This window comes from Harpia harpyja, chromosome 17 (genome assembly GCF_026419915.1).
Source record: "Harpia harpyja isolate bHarHar1 chromosome 17, bHarHar1 primary haplotype, whole genome shotgun sequence".
NCBI lineage: Eukaryota > Metazoa > Chordata > Aves > Accipitriformes > Accipitridae > Harpia > Harpia harpyja.
In genome coordinates, this window is record NC_068956.1 from 20,468,257 (window position 1) to 20,488,991 (window position 20,735).

The 20,735-nt window shown below is 38.4% G+C and overlaps 1 protein-coding gene across 1 annotated transcript in view; it reads left to right on the plus strand.

The window, feature by feature from the left end:
- The window catches only part of DDX10 (DEAD-box helicase 10), a 194,397-nt gene that overhangs the window by 39,660 nt on the left and 134,002 nt on the right, over positions 1-20,735 (plus strand). The window contains exons 12-13 of the mRNA XM_052813079.1: positions 2,699-2,787; positions 10,984-11,449. Coding sequence (XP_052669039.1) covers positions 2,699-2,787; positions 10,984-11,449 — 555 coding nt within the window. The remainder of the gene's footprint in view (positions 1-2,698; positions 2,788-10,983; positions 11,450-20,735) is intronic.

Genomic DNA, 20,735 nt, shown 5'->3' on the forward strand with positions numbered 1-20,735 from the left:
TGTGTTTTAATATTTAAAACAATTATCCAAGAAATACATCAATAAATCAAAATTTAAATATAGCAAATTAGTAGAGCATAGTACTTAATGCCTTGTGTTTCTAATACTTGTACAATAATGTCAGGTGGTTTTGGGGGCCTTTAGCTACTATTGTAATAGAGCTGTAATATGTTTCTGATGCCCAACCGTAACATTTTTCCATAATGGTATAAGTTAATTCATATAATACTTTTGTAATGTTCCGTTATTAAAAAGAAACACCCTTGGAAGTGGTATCAAAACAGCAAAAATAGCAGTGGATTAACAGCAATTGATAAAAGAGCAGGGAAAAAGTTCAGACTGACTGAACTTGTTCTCCCTCAGCTGTCCAGTGTGTGTGTGCAGAGTGACCAAGTCTTAGGAGAATTGAATAAAATCTGAGACAGATGACGGTATTTTAGAAGAAGGTCAAAGTGAAGGTACTGAAATCGAATCAAAATCAAAGAAGTCATTTGCTCTTTCTGTACTTCATTTCTCTTCTTGTAAAGTAGAACAACTCTTCTATGCTGTATCTAACTTTTCTAGTTTGGGTGTAAGGTCTTGGAGCAGGGAATATCTTTTGCTGGAAGTGTTCACAATGCCTAAAATAATAGAGAATGAGGTCAGCTGAAGACTTTAATCATCATTATATTACTATTGAATGATCTTTGAAGCCTCTTACCTTAATTACATGCCCATTTCTTTGAGCATAGAGCAATACCATCCTGCGTACAGTCCATGACGAACTTGAAAAATTGTTTTGAGTCTAAGTGGGCTGAACCATGTTGACAGCTGATAGATGCGAGTTAGATCATCTGGCATTTGTTTGGTTGTTCATTCTTAGTTATTGTAGGGCTTGATACATGTGCAAAAGGTGTGTTCTTTCTGCTTCATACCTATCATTTATTAATTTCTAGACCACGATTACCAAAGATATACTAGTAAAGTATGTGGGTGGCTTTATAGCTTATCCAACAGGCAGAATGAGATTTCTGCTCTGTGGCATGTAGTGACTCGTAGATCTTCAGATCTGCAACTCTCAGATTCACAGAAAAGATACTTCTTGTTTAACCTGCTATTTTCCATCTGTCAGTACAGAGAAAAAAAGAGGCTCTGTCATTTTTTTTTGTCACTGCTTGCTAGACAGCAGTAGATTAATGAGCTCTGTCAAATTTGAAGCCTTTTCCTAAAGGTTCTAGTTATCTTTGTGAAATGATTAATAATTTAATGTGACCAAACAAGTGTTTTATACCACACCTCATTCTTGGTAGCAGTTGAATGTATTGTGCTAGCACCTTCCACTGCTAAAATTAATTGAAAGACGTAATCTGGACAGGAAACTTTACCCCAAAACTTAGCATTTGGAAAAATAAGCAAATGAAAATTTACTTCCATAATGAAGTGTTGGGCAGCTTAAAAAGGTTCTCTCTTAGCTCTTACATGTCTTACAATTAATAGTTTTTATTTCAGTTTGCCAAGGGGAAAAGTATGACTTTATGACATTGCTTAATTTACTGTCTCATCTTTCTCTTCACCTTTGGAAATGTTTTTTCTCTTATAAGCATTTAAAGAATCCCCATAAGAGATCAATGCTCCTAACAGATTGATACCCCTAACTATTGGTTCTTTTCCTATTCTATCCCAGGTTAACAAGAAATCATTGTGGTTTTTTTTTTTTTTTTTAAATTCCACATGAATTATTAATACAATAATTTTCTCTGACAGCTGCCTGTACCAGAACGAGGGTGTGATTATAGTATGCTTGAATATAACCCTATGAGCTTAATTTGCTATTGTTACTAGTGTTTACTGGTTTAAGCCTCGTGGTAGGAGTTCTGGAATGTGTTAGAAATTAGGTTACAAACAACAGAAATCCAAGGATCTTTTCTGGTACTTAAAATATTCCTGTATTTATGTGGCTGATGATAGGCAGAAATAGACTATGTAAAAGAAACATGAGAAGAATAAGAATCTTTCGTTTTGGAAAGGATGGAGGGAGAATGCAACACAAGATTAAGTTATTCTGTTACGCAGTGCTTCCAGTTTTCTTGGTGAAAGTCTGGGATTAATTGAAACTTCAATCTTAGACTGGTCTTAGTGGATGTTGTATAGTGAATTTATGTTGGTCAGCTGAGTTGCATTCATTGACTGCGTGTATGTCATGAGCTGATGGCAAATGCAAGGTAATACGAATTATCTTAGGCCACAGTGAAATGCAGCTACATTGAGTTGATTCACTTCCTGTTAGTGGCTGAGATTAAGTCAGGACACCTCAGATGGATGGCAACACAGTCTGTTCTTGCTTCCACATAATTCAGATATCAGAATAGCATAACAACATTCAGAAAAGCTGGGAGAAGAAAAAAAACTTGAATCAGTGATGTTTCCTTCTGACTAATTTGCCATATTTTCTTTCTAGGGAAAATAACATGACACACACTTGGGAAATTCAGCCAATTACTGTGCATTTAATGAAATATTTGAATATTTGAAGTTGCATCACTTCTGTATAAATTTTGGCTGATGGGTATTGTGTAAAAGAATTAAAGCCTGAAATCAATGTTAGACCATTTAATAGTGAAATTCTATTTTGTGTTTAGAGCAACAGTATAATGTTAGTTTCATATGTTGGTAATCGAGTGGTTTCTTTTTTTGTTAAACACTTTTATTTTTCTTTCAGTGTTTTGTATCCTACTTGCGTTCAGTTTACTTGATGAAGAATAAGGAAGTATTTGATGTTTTCAGATTGCCTCTAGCAGAATATGCCCTGTAAGTATGATCAACTTGGAAAATGAAAATTATATAGTGAGAAGTTTTGGAGTGTATGATAGCTTTAAATAGCTGTTTTGACTATGTTAACACACAGAATTGGACAGTCTTGTAATGTATTTACAGTTTCATATTTATGTTGTGCTTTTGCATGTTTTCAAAGACATTCTAAATAAAAATTACGTGCAAAACCAACATATCTCTACAGAGAGAAAAAACTCTTACAACAGAAGGTACATTTGCTATATACAATAGAAGGCAAAACTTGTGAAGTAAAAGGATAGAGAATAGTAGGGGGGGCTTTTTGTTGGTTTTTTTTTGTTTGTTTTTGTTTTTTTTTCAGATTTACCCTTCAGCCTCATAGCTAAATGCCAACCTGTAAAGTGTATTATTTAAGAAGAAATTGGAGTATCTAAAGATGATATATTACAGTCTCATTTTGAGTGTGATTGGGGACATTGCTCCGTGGCTATAAATTACTTTTCAGAAGATTCAGTGTGCTTGGTAAAGATGAAGCATCTGCAGTGGACTGAATAGCATCTATTTTACTATGTCTATTTTTGTACATATATGTGAACCAGTCCACATTTTTTATGGGAGGGAAATTAATTTTGACAGGTTGATTTTACAGATGACAACCATCTGAGATTGTTTTAAGAAGTGAAGTTTCCGAATAATCTCGTGGGACATAGGGTAGACAGAAGGGAGCAGGAAGGTGCTCAAGATGCATGGTAAATTAATTTTATGTCTCTGGAATTTCATACAGAGAAGACTTAAGTCTTCAAACTTGTCAGCACGTGGCATAATGAACTAAAATGTGACAAATTACTAGACTGTAGAACACCTGGTCTTCCTGTGCTGTGCTGCAATTAACATGATTATGTTTTTTAAGGTACATAAGCCTATTATAAAAGATGCTTTCTTACTTTATGGACTGAGAAATTTTTAAAAAGGAGAACTAGCAAAAACTTGAAAAATTTCACTACATGCATTGCCTGCCCCTTCACCTGTGTGATTTGTCATCCTCTTTAAAACCTTATTTTAGGTCTTACTATGCTGAATGTAAGGGGTAGTGGCAGAAGATTAGGAATAAGAGGGATGACCACATAAACTTAACCAGTGTGTTAAGAACCCACCTGACAGGTGGTGGTAATGCTGAATTTTTGGAATCCCAGTGCCTCTTTCTGGATATCAATATGGTGTGCCATCTAATATCTGATATCGGTGTGGACAGAGTAGTCTACAGTTCTGTTCTTCTCAGGCCTCTGTGCCAGGATTTGGTCCTTCATCAAAGTCAATTCTAATCCTATCTTTGCAAAGTTACTAATAAGTCATTCTTGTATTAAAATGGAAGAAACCAGACAGTTGTTTGGAAAGAGTAGGAGAGCTTTAGTCAAGACTGTGAAATATATGGAAGTGTAATCAAAAAGTCAGAAGATAATAAATCTGGGAGATAACTTGGAGATTCTGCTCTAAATGAAGAGTTTGTTGGCACTCTTCTTCCCTACTCTCCAGACTGCTAGTCTACCTAAATACGCTCTGCAGTGCCTTGGCTTTCAATTCAGTGCACATCCACTGATACAGTGGATCAGTCAGCTTAATTTATTTGAAAGGCCCTCAAAGTCTGGTATGTTTGAATTCTGCATTCAGAAGCAACCTTGGTTTACGTTCTGTGCAAAAAATCATGGCAGAGGATCCTTTCTTCCCTTTACCTTCTGTGTGTATTCTCTGAAAAATATTTCAGCCTTCCTGTGGAGATTTACTGCTAGCTTGATAGATGTTACTCCACTAAAAATCCTGCAGAGAAAACAGGCTGCTTAATGCCCCTGTCAGGTTTGCATTTCAGTCTGTCAGGCTGTTGCCCACTTTCTCCATTGCTCTTTTGCCTGGCATGTCTGTGCACTGATACTCTCTTAAGCTCTGTTGATTGAGTCTGTAGAAAAGCAGTAGTCTTTTTTGTATATTATGTAAAATGATTTATACGTTATATAAAATTATTGTATATCTAGAAAACAATATATATAAAAACCAAAAAGTGAGTGTGCATGTCGATACACATATACACATATGTATTCTAGAGATTGATCACCTTTAAGCTATGGTACGTTAGTATTCTTTCCAGTATCCTCTCATTACGAATTGCTATCAAGAATAATTTGCTGGAGGAAGACTTGCACAGGCCTTGTGTTAACATAGGCAGCCTTTAAGTTTGGTGAAGGAGAACCTCGATGCTTGCATAAAAGAGAAATTTGTGTTTTCATTGCAAAGGACAGCTTTGAAAATGTAAGAAAACATAAACAAACAACAGGGTGGAAAGGAATAATTAGTTAGTCTGGCCTCCTGGATAGGAGACAAGGTAATGAGGAGGCAGGGGTTCGAAATACTTTACTTCTCAGGCACTTAATTTTGTTAAATGCTAACATGTATGTATCAGTCTCCAGCAGCAGATCTTAACAGGCAAGTGTCCTGAATGGACAGATTAGTCACAGCTCTAAGGGGCTGCCAAGGAAGGCAATTTCCTCTGTGAATTGTCATGTCTTCCAGGAGGAATGCAGCATATTTTTCTCTTTTTATCCCTGTATTGGTACATAGAGAATAAATAAAGCAGGTTAAAGCCAAGTTATTTGGGAAATGTCTGATACACACGACATAGTACCCAGCTGATTTTGCAAGTATGGCTTACAGATCAGTGTTACAAAGCAGTAGGTAGCTGCAGGTGCTGTCAGGTCTGAACTGGGTGATGCCAGGATACATGATCCATCTGTCCACATCTGTCTGCCATCTCACTGATCAGGGAAAGCACCCACTGCACTCTCACCCCAGTCCCCCTGGCTGTGGATGTAGGCATGACCCTTACTGCATGGTTAGGGCAAAGGGTTTCGTTGTTGCCTTGCTCCGACTACCATGAGCAAGTGCAGGTCCCCCAGGCAGCACCCATCACAGGCTTTGCACATCTTGTCATTCCTTTGCTGGTTCTTGGCCCTCCTTCTCACTGCCCTTGGACTTCCTTTTCTACACCCCAGTCTCCTTCCAACTAAAAAGCCTGCTGCTAATTACTTTTTTCTGGTTGTTTTCAGTCTTCATACACCTGTAACCAGACTTAGCGTTTCTCATGCTGTTACCTAGTTAATCTCAGCCTCATATGGTATTACTCATACGGACCTCAATATTCCCTCCAATGATCTTCAGAGTTCGGGCATTTCTCATGCAACTCCCCCTCAACCACCTGGAGATCCAGTCATCCCTTTCTGAGCTTTCTGTAACTACTTCTGTAAGCTTCTGAGTTTTCTGATCCTGCTATACAGATCTCTGAACAAGCTGCAGTCTCCTCTCTCAAAGTCCGGGATCATTATTCTCTTAGGCATCATCCTCATTTCTTCTAGGATCTTGAACTACCTTTTCTCATTTTGCAGCCAAGCCTGCTATTGACCTTCACTCACCTTAGAAGTAAATGTACTTGCCCATGCATGAGTAGCAGTTCCAGTAGAGTGCCTCTCAGAGTTGGCTAATCCAGCTAACGTGGAGAAACGATCTTTAATGCACTCGAGAAATCTTTGATGCTTGTGCTCTGCTGTGTTGCCCTTTGAGCAGGTGTCAGGGTGGCTCAGGTACCAAGAGCACCAGGGCCTGCAATTGCAATATGGAGGCTTCTTTTACTTTTGTAAAGAAGGCTACATCTCGGTCTTTGAAGTGATTGGATTCCAACAATGACATCTTCTTTGTTGGCCTTTATCCTGACCCATAAACTCTTGATTAGCTTCGCCCCCATTATTATTAGTGGAGTACCATGCATTTGAGCTTCTTAATGTAGAGGGCTAAAGCTGGCTAGTAAAATAAGTAACACGGCAAAAGCAATTTCTCTGTTCGTTTTGGTTATTAATCAGACCATCTGGAAAGCCTGTTAATTCAGATTTGCGTCACTTCAGTTGATTTGATTTCTCCTGTTTTCAAATGGTTGCTCATCCTGTCTTCTGAAAACATTTTAAATGTTAAATGTAGATGTAGCATATATTGCAAGGAAAGTAATACACATTTCTTCTCTTGAAATAGCTTCTGGGAGTATTTAACCTTTTTCCAGCTATTTTAAATCTTTGTCTGAACTTGTTCTACAGTAAAAGAAATCACTGTGCTGTGTTTTTATGTGTTCAAATCATTCTGAAGAAGTTCACTAATGGAATATGTCTTATATTTAGTAAATGTACTAACAGTATTAGAATGAAGCACTAACTTGTGTAAAATTCTTCTGCAGCAGTTCTGCAGAAGTGACCTCAGATTCTTTACAACTGGCTCATATTTCAAAAAGGACTGGAAATCTTCTAGGTGCAGATTAGGAACTCTTGTGACACTTAAAAATTGTACTGGTCTTAAATTTCCTGCTTAATTTGTTTTGTGCAAGGACAGATTTTGCTCTGAGTGTCTAAGCTTCTGTCTTTTTAAAGAGTTGAGAGATGCCCAGCTTTTCACCCAGTCCAGATAGAGGCATGGTAGAGTTGCTATGTTAATGTAACAAGATCTTTGTATAAGCATAATTAACAAACCTCAGAAAAGGCAGTATTTTGTCTGATACACCATTCATTTGAATTAATTTAAAAAAATGTTTACTGATGTTTGATTTTTCCATATTCAATAGCAAACAAAAGTGGTATTCTTCTTAAAGACATACAATGTTCTTTGAGTTTTACTCTTTTAACTTATGCCCTGAAAATCTTTGTCAGCTTGCTTTGAATTGAAGGAGGTACCTGAGCATTGTAGGTGTTGTTCATTTACTTCTATGCATTCCCCGATCATTGTTAGGGAGTGATGATGTCTGGCCAGCTCAGTTTCTGGCCAGCTGTACTTTCATTTATAATAGCAAAATAATCTATTGGTTTCAGTATTACTTTTAGAAGCTGATTTAAAATGTCTTTCTATAAGAGCTTCCTCCGAAGAAGTCATTGCATTTCACATCAAAATATGAAACAGGATTTTTTTTTTTTTTTGGTATGTCAGCTGGACTTGTCTTGCCATTTAAAGGCTACCATAGTCTGAGGACTACATTGTGCTGTTAGCATGTTTTTAGTGTTCTGTGTTAGAATTTGTGTCTGTCTTTGAGAAAACATTGCACATTTCTTATTCCAGAAGAATGCATGAAATGCTAGCGCTAAAATCAAAGAATAGCTGTAACTTCAGTCAGAGTAGGATTGTGGTCTGAGTGGCTGTCATGGTTTAAGCCCAGCTGGCAACAAAGCACATGAGGCCACTTGCTCACTCATCCCCCCGCAGCGGGATGGGGAGGAGAAAATATAACGAAAAGCTCGTGGGTTGAGGCAAGGACAGGGAGGGATCACTCACCACTTATGGTCATGGGCAAAAGACAGACTCAATTTGGGGAAAAAAAAAAAAATTAATTTGTTACCAATCAAATCAAAACAGGCTAATGTGAAATAAAACCGAATCTTAAAAAAACCTTTCCCCCACCCCTCCCTCCTTCGCAGGCTCAACTGGATGGGGAATGGGGTTTGGGGTCAGTTCATCACACCTTGTCTCTGCCGCTCCTTCCTCCTCAGGGGGAGGACTCCTCACACTTGTCCTCTGCTCCAGCATGGGGTCCCTCCCACGGGAGATAGTACTTCATGAACTTCTCCAACGTGGCTCCTTCCCACGGGCTGCAGTCCTTCAGGCACAGACTGCTCCAGTGCGGGCTTTCCCATGGAGTCCCGGCCATCTTTGGGGGCGTCCCCCTGCTCCGGCAAGGACTCCTCCCTGGGCTGCAGGTGGGCATCTGCTTCCCCGCTCCCCTCCCTGGGCTGGGGGGGACAGTCTGCCGTCTCACCACGGGCTGCGGGGGCATCCCCTCGTCCCCCGCTCCTCCTCCACCTCCTTCCTCATTGACCTCAGTATCTGCAGAGGTGTTCCTCTCACATTCCAATCTCCTGCAGGTTTCCCCTTCTTAAATCTGTTATCCCAGAGGCGCTACCACCATCGCTGATGGGCTCGGCCTTGGCCAGCAGCGGGTCCGACCTGGAGCCAGGGAAGCTTCTGGCAGTACATTGTGTCTGTCTGCATGAGAAAGAGAAGTGAACACAGATTGCGTAGTTGTCATACAGTACTACTACTTGCAGTACTTTGTCAACAGTTGACAGCAGTACTTTATGTAGAATAATGTGAAATCTGGAAAAGCAAAAAAGTGTTTCTTTTGCAAAGGATTTTTTTTGCTGCTTTGATCCCCTTGCCGGAGAGATTGCACATTCGTTGATGTCGCAGCGATCTATATGTGTTTTACTGTGCCTGGTGTTAAGGCCCAATTCCAGGTTTCAATCTCCTCCAGCTGCTGTAGTGAGGCATTATATCTGCTTTGTTTGGTTGTTTTTCAGTTAGTCAATAGGCCAAACTTTGACACATAGTTTCATTGCAAAGGTAATTAGTGTTAGCTGTCAAACACTGAAACAAGTTTAAGATTGCTGGTTGCTCCAATTTCAGTTCCCAAATGTGTTATCCTCTCAGCAGTACACTGTCAGTAAATGTGCAAAATACACTGGATAAAATCTTCCTTTGATCTTTTTTTCATAAAATTCTATTTGCTTTATTATTGCTGTTAATTGCTTGTAGAAGAACAGTACTGGGTTATCAGAAATACTTAAGCAAAATTAACTTTATATTAAAATCTAAGACTTTATTTATTGAAAAACTTGTTCCTCATCCTAACAGTGTGGGCTGGTTTTTGGGTGCATGTCCACTTCTCAGTGTTTTAACCTGTGGCCAGTACCAAAATTGCCCTGTTTAACCACAGGTGTGGTTGCGTTTGGGTTCGGTTTTTTGTTTGTTTGTTATTTAAGCAGGGTGCCTCTCCTGTTTACTACGCTGTCCCCTTGGCTACCATTAACAAACAGTTCAAGGCTCTCCAGGGCTTACAGTCCACTCTTGCTGCTCTGCAGTACCATTTGGATGCTTCATGGAATGTTTATAATGACATTTCCGCCAGGGAGTATAGAGTTGATTTTTCTCCTGTGACATAACTTGGGTCTCTTTATTCAGAGCTGTGTGGTGAAGAGAAGACATAATGCTGTCTACCTGAAATGAGCAGCATTGAGAGGAGAAGTGGTGTATAACTGCATAATCTGAATCGAAAGAGACTGGTCTTTTATATGTGTGTGCGTATGTGTGTATATGTAGCCATTTTAGATGGTTAAATACTTTACTTCTTTAAGTGTACGTACAAGCCATGAGTATTACAAACACTAACAGTTCTGTATTGATGTGTTTTTTAAATGTTGCTGTGGTCTCTGTGTGTTCCTTGCACAATACCAGTGACCCCCACATTTTTTATTCACCTAATGAGAAGGCTCATGAACACTGGAAGACTTAAATACTGCTTTTTTGAATTTTGATTTGATAGGGTCAGGTGTAGTAATAATGGGCAATTACAAAGTTTACTGAAGTCAAATGATCTGTTGGAGAGAGAGTATCTGTTCCCATGCAATGCTCTCCAGCATTGTTGTTATACAGTGTTTTTGCTTTTTGGCTAATTTTTGTCCCTTCGTGTGTAAGAGTATTAGTATAACTTTGAATTGTCAGGAATAACTGGGTAAAATAATAGTATTTTTGGCACTGCTAGCTATATATGCCATGAAGGTAAAGCCTTGCTGTAGAGGGATGCAGGCAGGTGAGATTTCCTTTAAGGGAGAAATGTCTCTCCCTTAGCTTTTTCTGCGATTAGTCATTTATCCATACAGTGTGTGTTCTTCTAATCTCTTCATCACTGTGAGGTGGTGGGATAATGTTCTGGGTGCACTTGTAGCAGTGAAGGACACTGACAGATATCAGTGCTATCTGTCCTTGACGTGATATCCGTGTATTTTCAATACCAAATAACATTGGTGTTTCTTCCACCATCTTTTACTGTGAATCATAGATGATTTGCTCTTGTCTACAGCTTTTCAGGTTCTTTGTTTGCTTTCTTTCCTGGGAGGATTTGTTCTTGAGAGTTCTCAGTTATTTCACCTTCCTTCCCCTTCCAAAGTTCACTTGTGTTTTTCAAGCTAGACTGTCCTGTTGTAGGCCAAATACTGTTTTGTAAATATGTTGGTCAAAATGTATCAATATGAATTACCATAATTAAAATTGCATCACTTGAGACATTGATAAGGGCTTCTAATTTAGTCAAATTTTGCGTATCTGCCTTTCAGATTAATTTATTTGTTTAATTCCATGCTTTAGATCACTTGGTCTTGCCATGGCACCTCGTGTGAGATTTCTTCAAAAAGTTCGGAAGCAGCTGTGTGCGAATGAGGCAGCTGATGGGACAGATCACTTGAAGCAGACAGAGCAAAATAAAAATACCCTCTCGATAAATGAGGAAGGAGTGGAGAAATGCGGAACTAATTTCAGTGGAAAGGCATCTGATAACAAAACAAAGGAAAAGGAGAGAAGGAAGGAAACTGAGGAATGTTCTGCTTCCAGTGAAGGTGCTGAGGAGAGTAGTGAGTCTGAGGATGAATTGAAAGAGGTATCTGAGGAGGAGGAGGAAAAAGAAGTTCCTGTACCAGGCAGGGTACCAAACCCAGACTCCATGCAGTTCTTTGAAGATGATGACGACGATGATGATGATACTAAAGATCTTGACTTGCTGACAGTGAAACGACGGAATGTTTTTGGTGTGGAAGCTAAAGATAATCCAGCACCGGTAAGTGCACTTTACAGTAAGACTCATGAATCTTAATGATTTTATATTGGACATACTCCAAGTAAGGAGGAGAAAAGAGAATATTCTGCTCTCAGCAGAATACTCGCTTGAAGTCAGATGTGTTGTCCCTACGTATCAGAGGTCAGGATTGCTCCCAAAAGATAAGTGGTGTGACTTATGCTTTTATCATTTTATGTTATTAGCATAAAGTAATTTTATTTGCATAACAAATATCCTTGTAGTTGCTGTAATTTATGAATAACATGATTTGAATACCTGGGAAATTTTGACAGTTTTAATTTTTATCACTTACTAATTTGCTTGTACCTCTCTAAATAGCTGCCACTTTCAGTCATAATTTTGATGCTGTACTGCTGTTTATGGCACTGGGAACCAAACTGCAATCAATACATGATGAGCCACTTCCTGATACAAATCGTAACAAATGATCTTTACAATAATGTAACCTTCAAAACATGATTTTTACTTTCAACAGGAGTTTTGCTATTACGAATTGAGGCAGTATCAGAGAGAGAGGGAGAGAGTGTGCGCAGTTCTTGTAAAGCATGGTTATAAAGGCTTATTAAAAGTATTCATGTAGATATTTCATTTCCTTGGCGAGTAGCTTTATAATCCAGGATTTCTCGGTGCTTGGTGTTCTGAGAAATGTTGCTTTCATTTAGTCTTTAAATACAGTGTTATAGTAAGGGGGTGTGTTTGTTTTTTTTTTTTTTTATTATTTTTGTAAAGCAGATTTGGTACATGCATATTGTGAATTTTTTGTGTATCCTTTGCTATCTAGCAACTATATCTCTGTAGTAAAGAGATCCAAGTGAAATAGCCATCTGGTTCAGCAAGATGCTTTTGTGAACTTATATGCATGCAAGGGGAGCCTCATGTTAAGCAAAGTATTTATTTTTCCAACTGGTATTTTAAGTCTTTCTGTGCTGTTATTGTCAGCACAGGGCACTTGTCATGAACTTATGCTAATCAGCCCACTAGCTGCATTTATGAGCAGCATCTTTGCTTTAGTATTTGGTGAAGTGTATAAACTAGTTTTATCAGCTAACTTTGTCGAAGATGAGCAGTTGCACAGTAACCTAACCACTGCCTGCACTCTGTCCTCCACTATGAGGTGGCTGCTGCAGGTTGCCATCTTGTCCGAGAACTATGGGAAGAGGATGGTCCTGGAATTACCTTTCTGTTCCTGTTATTCTAAGCCTGAGCTGTCCTGCCCCAGCACAGCCACTGCCTGGCAGTAGCTTATATTTATTAATAAATTTCAGTTTCATGTAGAAAAGAAATTCCTGTTTTAAAAACAAAGTGGAGTGAAAGTTTTCTGCCTTAGTTAAAGAATGATGTTCTTACAGCTTTCATATTGCTCCTACAATTTTCTGTGCTGAAATACACAGACAATTTCATGTTGCTTTTGTATGTTGGAAAGTGAACGGGGAAGTTTTGTTCAGGAAGTGGTAAAAGGAGAAACTTTGATGTAAAAGAATGAACAAAAGAAATTTTATGAAAAGTACCAGTGATTTACGAAGTAATTTGGAACATCACTGGGTAACCTCTTAACAGTTTTCCAGCATTAAACATTTATAGGTTAGTTTAGGCTCAGGCAAGTCAGACATTATTTTCTGTGATTCAGTGTTGATAAACTACAGTAAGGGTTATTGGTTTGTACTTGGTGTGCAAGTGTGGAAGACCTTGTATCACCTGAAACCTCTTGTACATAGGGGCATAATAATGTAAATATTTAGTTATTCTTCTAAGCAGCTGTGAACAAAAACCCAGAAGTTTCAAGATCTGTATCATTAAGAACTTAAATATAATTCAAATAATCTCCTAAAGAAATGCCTATGGTAGTGCTTTATTTAATTTTTACAAAGTAGAAATGCAAAGTGTACTATGCTTAAGTGTGGGAACTGGTATTGATCAATGCATACGGTAGTGTGGTGTTTATTACCTTATGTCAGTGTGAAAATTGTTGATAAATTGTGGAATGCTTTAAATGTAAGGATTCTATTTTTAGTAGGAATAAGAGAATAAAGGTTTCTATCCCTAATCATATATTGTCTTTTAATGTTTTGGTACACAAATACACATAATAGAAATTACATAGAAAGATTCAGGCATTGTGCATCTTTTATTTCACGTGTATACCTCAGCACCATATTTTGTGGATGTTAAAACCAAATTGGTAATGTGCAACACTTTTTATATTTTTTCCCATTTGTTTATTTTCTGGATAAAAGTTTTGAGGTGATTATTACTGCGTTAAGGTAGATCAGTTCATATCTAAAAATTAGAAAGAAGTGGTTCCTCTGGGGTGTGAGAAGCACTGAGCAGCGCGAGCGCAGTTTTCCTTCTAGGAAAGGAGTGTCCTTCTAGGGAGGACTTGGGAACCAGTTTGACTCCAGTACTGGATCATTGCTACATTTCTAGGATGAGGCAGTGCATTAATTAATAGTACCAAATGCTGCAGAGAATCTAGGAGTATGAATATAGAGTGTATACTTGGCTAGATCAGTTAGAAGTTTTTTTTTAAATCTGTTTTGTGTTCTAAATAAGATAGGAGTCCTGTGGAAACATTAGTGTGTGATCATCTAATCGGGAGATTATGAGTATGCCCATAGAGGTTGAATTCAGTTTGCATTTATGCTTTAAATGTGTGTGATTGTGATTGATTTTGCAATTTCACTATTCTTACCTTACGCTTCTTGTTGACAGCAAAACAGTCCTGCTGTGATTGTTGAACTTCAGGATGTTTTTGTAAATGGAAACATTGCATTCAGTTTCAATTTTTGAATAGCTGCTGTTAGAGACACCATGGCTTCCTCATCCTTGTGTCTTCCCTAGCCTCTCCAGTGGAAGAAGAAGCAAAAGGAGGTGTTAGGCTGGCTCTGAGTATCCTGTGTGGTGATGCAGCGCCCCAATCTTTGATTGCAGGTGGGGTGAGCTCATCCATCTTCGTAACAAGAGAAAGGAACTAGGCAGAAGGAGCAGGGATTATTTAAACTGATGATGGAGTAGAAGGGGATTTGTGTGACTTTCTTAGAACACTTTTTTTTTTGTTGAATGTCCATGGTACCCAACTGAACTGTGAAAGGTAGGTCACAGTGTGACGTGAGACACATCCAATGTTAGCTCTTCTAATAGCAAGACTTGCAGCTAGGTTCCACTCTTTCCCTTTCTTAGTGTGGCCCTTGGCCACATGCATACTCTGTCTTCGTTGTTTTGTGACAACAGATAAAAGAAAAATCTGCTCTCTGCACTGCTGTGTAAAAGAAGAAACCTTGGATAAGGTGAAAGACCTTGGCAGATATTACAATTTTGTTATGAGCTTCTGAGCTCATTTTTTAAGAGGTATTCACTAGCTGCCCTATTTACGAATTTGACTTAAATATGTCAGGAGTTTTAGCTGGTGATATAACTCATGGGACTTACTTAGAAGTACAGTGTTCTTATGCATAAAAAGAAGGTCAGCTATATGCATAGAGCCATTAGCAGATATGCAGTATTTAGCTGTTGTGTTAACATTATGGAAATTATTCCTTTAAAGTACATTTAACAATATTAGCAGTATTGATGTTGCAAAGACTATAAGTACTCCCTGGTTACAAACTTTGTTTTTAATGGTAATCTTATAAAATTGGTTGTTGCATTTGGAAATGTGAAGGCTATACTATTTAAACTTCAAGCATGATTTGTTTTGAGAGCTAAGATTAAGCCTGTAGTTGTTTTTTCTTGGTTTTGTTTATACTTTAATTTTAGTCATCTTGTCAGACATATCGCATACTGTCAGACTTGTCCTCTGCTATAGAATATTCTGGTTTAGGGTAGAGAATATTAAACTACTGAGTTCTTAAGATTGCTGTGACTCCCTCCCTGTTCCGCCATCTCTTACTTTATGGACCCTTGAAACTTTTCAAGTGGGGTATTTACTGGCTGCTTGGAACACTGCAGTAAGCATAAGGGTACAGAGGGCTGCCTTAAACGGTACTTGCAGATTCCTTGGAGTTAGTCTGGACTCTCGAAGAGCCTACTGTTTGAATACTGTGGCTGTGGAGAGAAATTATTTTATATGTCACGATTCTGTCTCAGCTAGCTGGCTTGCCTTGTAATCCAATAATACTACAATGAAATTTTCTTACACTTCACAGGCACATAAACACTGTAAGCTAACATACTGTGACCTGGATATACACATGTTTATAAAAGCAGGAAAGACCAGACAAGGGTAACTCTCCCTAACTAGAGATGACAGGTGAGTCTACAGCAAGAAGCAGAGAGTGATAGCCAGTTGTAAAGTGGACTTTGCACAGAAAATGGATCAAGGAAACATCATTTAGTATGCACCAAAGTGAGGACATAGTTCTCCAGAATTTTATTCTGTGATGTTGAGAAGAAAGCCTGTTACGCTCCACAGAAATCAAAACTAATTTTCAGAGATGTGATTCATCTTGATTGCTTCTCTTACATTGGCTTTTCCTTCTGAATGAAATTTCTCTCGTTCTGTTCCATGTTATGAGAGAGATTTTCACCAATCTTGTGTTTATATACTGCTTTTTCTGTGTGAAGCATCCTCTCATTCCTCTTACCAGCTCTTACTAGCTGCTCTTCTTGTGCTTTCATATTAATTCATTTTAAATGGGTGACTTTGTCCCCTTGATGCTTTTCGGGGGATGGCAAGATAGAAAATACCCAAAGGAGGGAAGAAGCAAGGGACCAAGGTGGCTGACTCTGGTAGCAGCGTTGTTTCCCTTAGGGATAGCCTTCTGTGCTCCTGCTGTAGCAGGGCGTTGTGTCCAAGAGAAGAAAGCTGCTCTGGGTAGCCCGCTAGCTATAAAAAGAGCATGATTCCTTGGAGATATGTTGCAAAGCTAGCATTTAGGCAGAGAAAATAAAGAAGTTATTTATTTTTAAGTTAAATAAAAGTCAATAGTGTGATGCATTATATACCATAAATTCTCCTTCCTACAGAATGCAAGTGCCTTAGGTTCTCAGCCTAGTAACAGTGTGCTTATGTATTTCTAGTTGAATTACAGCAAGTAATGATTTATATGGAGTACAAAATATTTGCATACAAGTGAAGTAGGCCTACATTTGGATATTAGCCAAAGTGCTTCAAGAATCCAGTGTTATGAAAAAATATCTTTCATCAGCCATGAATGGAAATGAAACCTGCTGATGGTACCTCAAGCCTCTTTATGCACAGCAGCTAACACAGAATACATTCTGCAAAGTGGATGGAAAATTTTAAAGAAATCACGTTTTCTTTCCATGCAACTTCAGTAACTCAATACAACCCAAACTTTTTTTTTTTAAGAATGCCTATGATGTCCAGTTATATATTCTATGTAATTTTAAAAAGTCTTGTCATTCAGGAGTGCTTCTGTAAGCTACACGAAGGACAGAGCAAAACTATTTGTGTTCTTGGACAACTTTTGCTCTTCAGATTTGCAGAGATGTTCATTCCCCAGGCTTTATTATTTTTAAGTAGAACATTCATGACTTGCTTGTTAGATTAAACTATATAACAGAGGCTTTTCAGGCAGTCCTTTGTAAAAACCCGTAATCCATGTTAAACTCTAGATCCGTAGATCACTTATTGTTTTAATCTTTCTTCATTGCTCTTTCAGTTTAGCTGCTTTAGCACCCTTCTGTCTGTTCCACATCCATCTTCAAATTTCTCTCTAATGATTTCTATTTCAATTAATTTTTTAGCAACTTGCTAAGAACTTCTGTAGTTTATGGAAAATTCACTGTAAATATTTAGGTTCTGTGCACCAGATATTTGTGCCAATTCCTGTAATGTTCAGGAAAATTAAAAAATCTATAGGATTAGAAGTCTCTCTGAGTTACTGGTAAGCTATTTATTTCAAATAAATGGCTGCTATATATCTCTTAAAGTATGTGCAGCATAAAATTATCATCCTAAATATTTTTAATCATGTTTAAAATCTGGAGAGAAAGTACCACTTAGGAATTTTATTTGAATGTCTGCTATTATCACAGATCTTACCTTTCTGTATCATAAGCAATGGAGTACATAATTCTGATGTGCTGGGCTTTGCTTTTGTGGAAAATGTTGCATTTCAAGGTGCTTTTGAACCATTGTGAACTGTGGTATTTTCAATGCCCACAGTTGATTTTGTGGGCCTTTGTTGCTTTTGTAAATAAAAACCCAGCCTAGAAAGATGCCAGATGTGTAGGGGACTTGCTTTGAATGTTTTTGTTACAGCTGTTTGAAACGTACCTTCTTCTTTGAGCCAGGAAAGGCTTCCCGAGGCCTGAGGGGAGTTGTTCACAAGTCAGTGGCTTTTCCAGCTGGCTGCAATGTGCTGCTTGTCTTCTAGAACAAGGGGTGTTCACAAGTTAGTAGCCACTGTAGCACACTCCTGAACTAAGCAGTGCCACCTTTTTATTTTAGTTACTGAAGCTGTGGGTTAAAAAAATCCCTCAATTCCTTGTGCTATCTGAAGCAGCCTCACAAGTTGTCTTCACTCTGCTGAACCTGCTGAAGTATCACATCGAACAAGAGGAAGCTATTTTGCAAAGTGTTTCTGTGGCTAACTTCACTGAAGTACTTTGAAACTCGTGTTTAACGATGTAAGTTTTGAAGCTGTTCTTTATTGAAGATCTTTCTGGGAGACTGATGGTTTGTGCAGTGCAGAGTGCTGTGAGGAGGCTAGACTATTACTTACATGCTCAGGTTTCAGCATCTGGTGCAAATTCAGGTTGTGATGAGGCGTGCTTTGCCTCGTGATTGAATAGACCCAAAATGATTGAGAGAGATGTGTGGTTTTGTATCTCAAGAAATATTAGGGTACCATATGATTTAAACTGATCCACTAAAATATCATCCGTTAAATACTTCTAGTAGGTTACTCAAGCCTGCAGTAATACTCTTGGTTTTAATTGTGCTTAATCACTGATTTATAGCTTTGTTTAATATATTGCAGCCGTTTCATAGATAAGGGTGAGTGAGCCAAATACTCTGCATTAAAACTGCCTAGTTGCAATCAATATTCTCTGAATCCATAGGATTTATAAATTCTAAAATGCCACAGTTTCCTTTAAAATCATTAGTGCCTGAGTGCTTGCTGAGTGATGGCATTGGAAGTATTTATGACATAGTTTTTGGATAAGTGATTTTCTCAAGTTGAGTGCTAAAATTGTGAAATGCTACTAGAAATTATACAGCACTAATTTTTAAAGGAAATGCTGTTTCCTGAAATAGTAATAAAGCAGACCAACTAACAAATACATAGCTGGAGTCTTCCGACTACTGTCAGCACAGTGTGTAGTTAAACTTATGAGAATTATTCTTCGTTGTATATATGAATGTCTTCTCTGATACAGACATCTGCTGCTGTAAGCACTGCTTAACAAACTACCCATGCACATTTTAAACAATATTTTGGGGCAGATTTCTGAATTTGTATCTGAGCTGTGTAATTTTTAGCTGGAATCGTTTGATAATTATGGAAAAAAAATAGTGGTTTTGGTGATGATTCATCAGCTGTTAGCCAGAATGAGTCCCTGAGTAAGTCATTACAGTATTGCTAACATGCAGATTGTAATTTAATGACTATTTTAAAAAGGCAAAATGCGTGTAGTACACTGTTTCCAAATAGCAACCTGCTAACTGACCAGGAGCTAGGCCAGTGATCATAGGAAATCTGCTTGGTCACATGGAGCTGATGCTCCTTGTTTCCGTGAGGCTTCGATTTGTCCCAGCTGTGAAGAGTTGTAGCGTTGGCAGGAACATTTGGGAAGGGAATCTCTTACCTTCTGCAGGCTGGGCTCTCTGCTCTCCATCCTGGATAAAGGAACAGCTACTCTCTCTGGGGATAAAAATCTTTTAAAGGAGCTTTGCTTTGAATGAGTGAAAGGAAATTAAAACAATTAAGGCTACAGCCGCTAACTTTATTTCACTCAAAAAAAAAAAAAAAAAGGAAGCATAAATCTCTTTGGGCCAGCCTGGCGGGGAAGTCTTAGAGGTCTTCCCATCCTTCATTACCTATGCCATGCTGTTCCTGTGGTAGCTCTCCACTTATTTCAACAAAGGTTGTTCCTCTCCTTTGCCTGAGCTGCATGTGCGTTTGTTCCTCCTGCAGGAAATCTTGATCTAGCCGATGCTCACCGGGTCAAGATAGACTGCTTTGCCTGCTCCTTACGGCCCTGTATGTTCTGTATAGACCCCTGTGAAGTAAAAGGGTTGAGTTTGAGAAGTAAGATGTCTGGCAAACATGCCTGAAGAAAACGGTGTGTGTTAGTAAATCCCTCAGAAAAGCACACAGACAGGAAGAAGCGTTGGTGTCCTTGAGTGGGGGAAACCCATGGGAAAACAAAATGACAAAGGTAACTTTTTGAGGAGCTAAAAGGCAGTATAATTTCTCTCAAATCTGTCCCCTACATGACCAAGACCACAAAGCATTATTTAAAACTCTGTTTCATGGTATTTTTTGGTGGCAGTGTTGACTGTGCTTGTTGCAGAGAGATTGTGCAGATAGGCAGCTGAAGAAGAAAAGCCAAACTCACTAAGTATTGTGGTTTTAAAATTAGTTTAATATGCTAGCAGTGTGGAAGAGAAAGAGTGTGTCTGAGGTACTTCTGCCATGCCAATCTTGCTATGAGCATGCTGGGAAAGGAATACAAACCAAAATCTATTTGAAGTAATAGCTAGTACTGCCACTGTTCATTTTAAACTGGAGTTACTGAAAGTGCCTTCCTTGTTTCCATAACCTCTGCATTGAGCAAAATTAATATTAGTTGACGTTTTGTTTACACTGACCCTTTCTTATCTCTGAGTCAGCGTGCTAGAGTCCTCAAAACACCAGTTCTGTGGTGGCAGCTTTCCACCAGTTTCACAACAGAAGGACTGGGTCTTGCAGAGCATAAAATGACGGTAAATATTTCTGTCTCCATAGGTCTCTTGCTGCCTTGGTGGAGAAATAATGCATATACCTCATAATTTGGGGGAAATAACTATTTTTGCCATCGTCACTCTTTCCCTGTATGTACAGTACTAGTCTGAGTTTTATTGGTTTGTACTTCTGGGTGATGTTCTTGAATTTGGCTTCTTTATATGTCATTAATGCAGAGCAGGCCAGGGCATCCTTCTGGTGAGGTCACAAATCCCAGTGCCACTCCCAAACTTTTTTTAAACTTAGGGCAATAGAAGAACAAGCTGATAATACTAAAATGCATATTAACAGCTGCCTTAAGCTTTTCCATCTGAGGCTTGTTTACATTAAGATACACTGAAAGCCAAAATGTA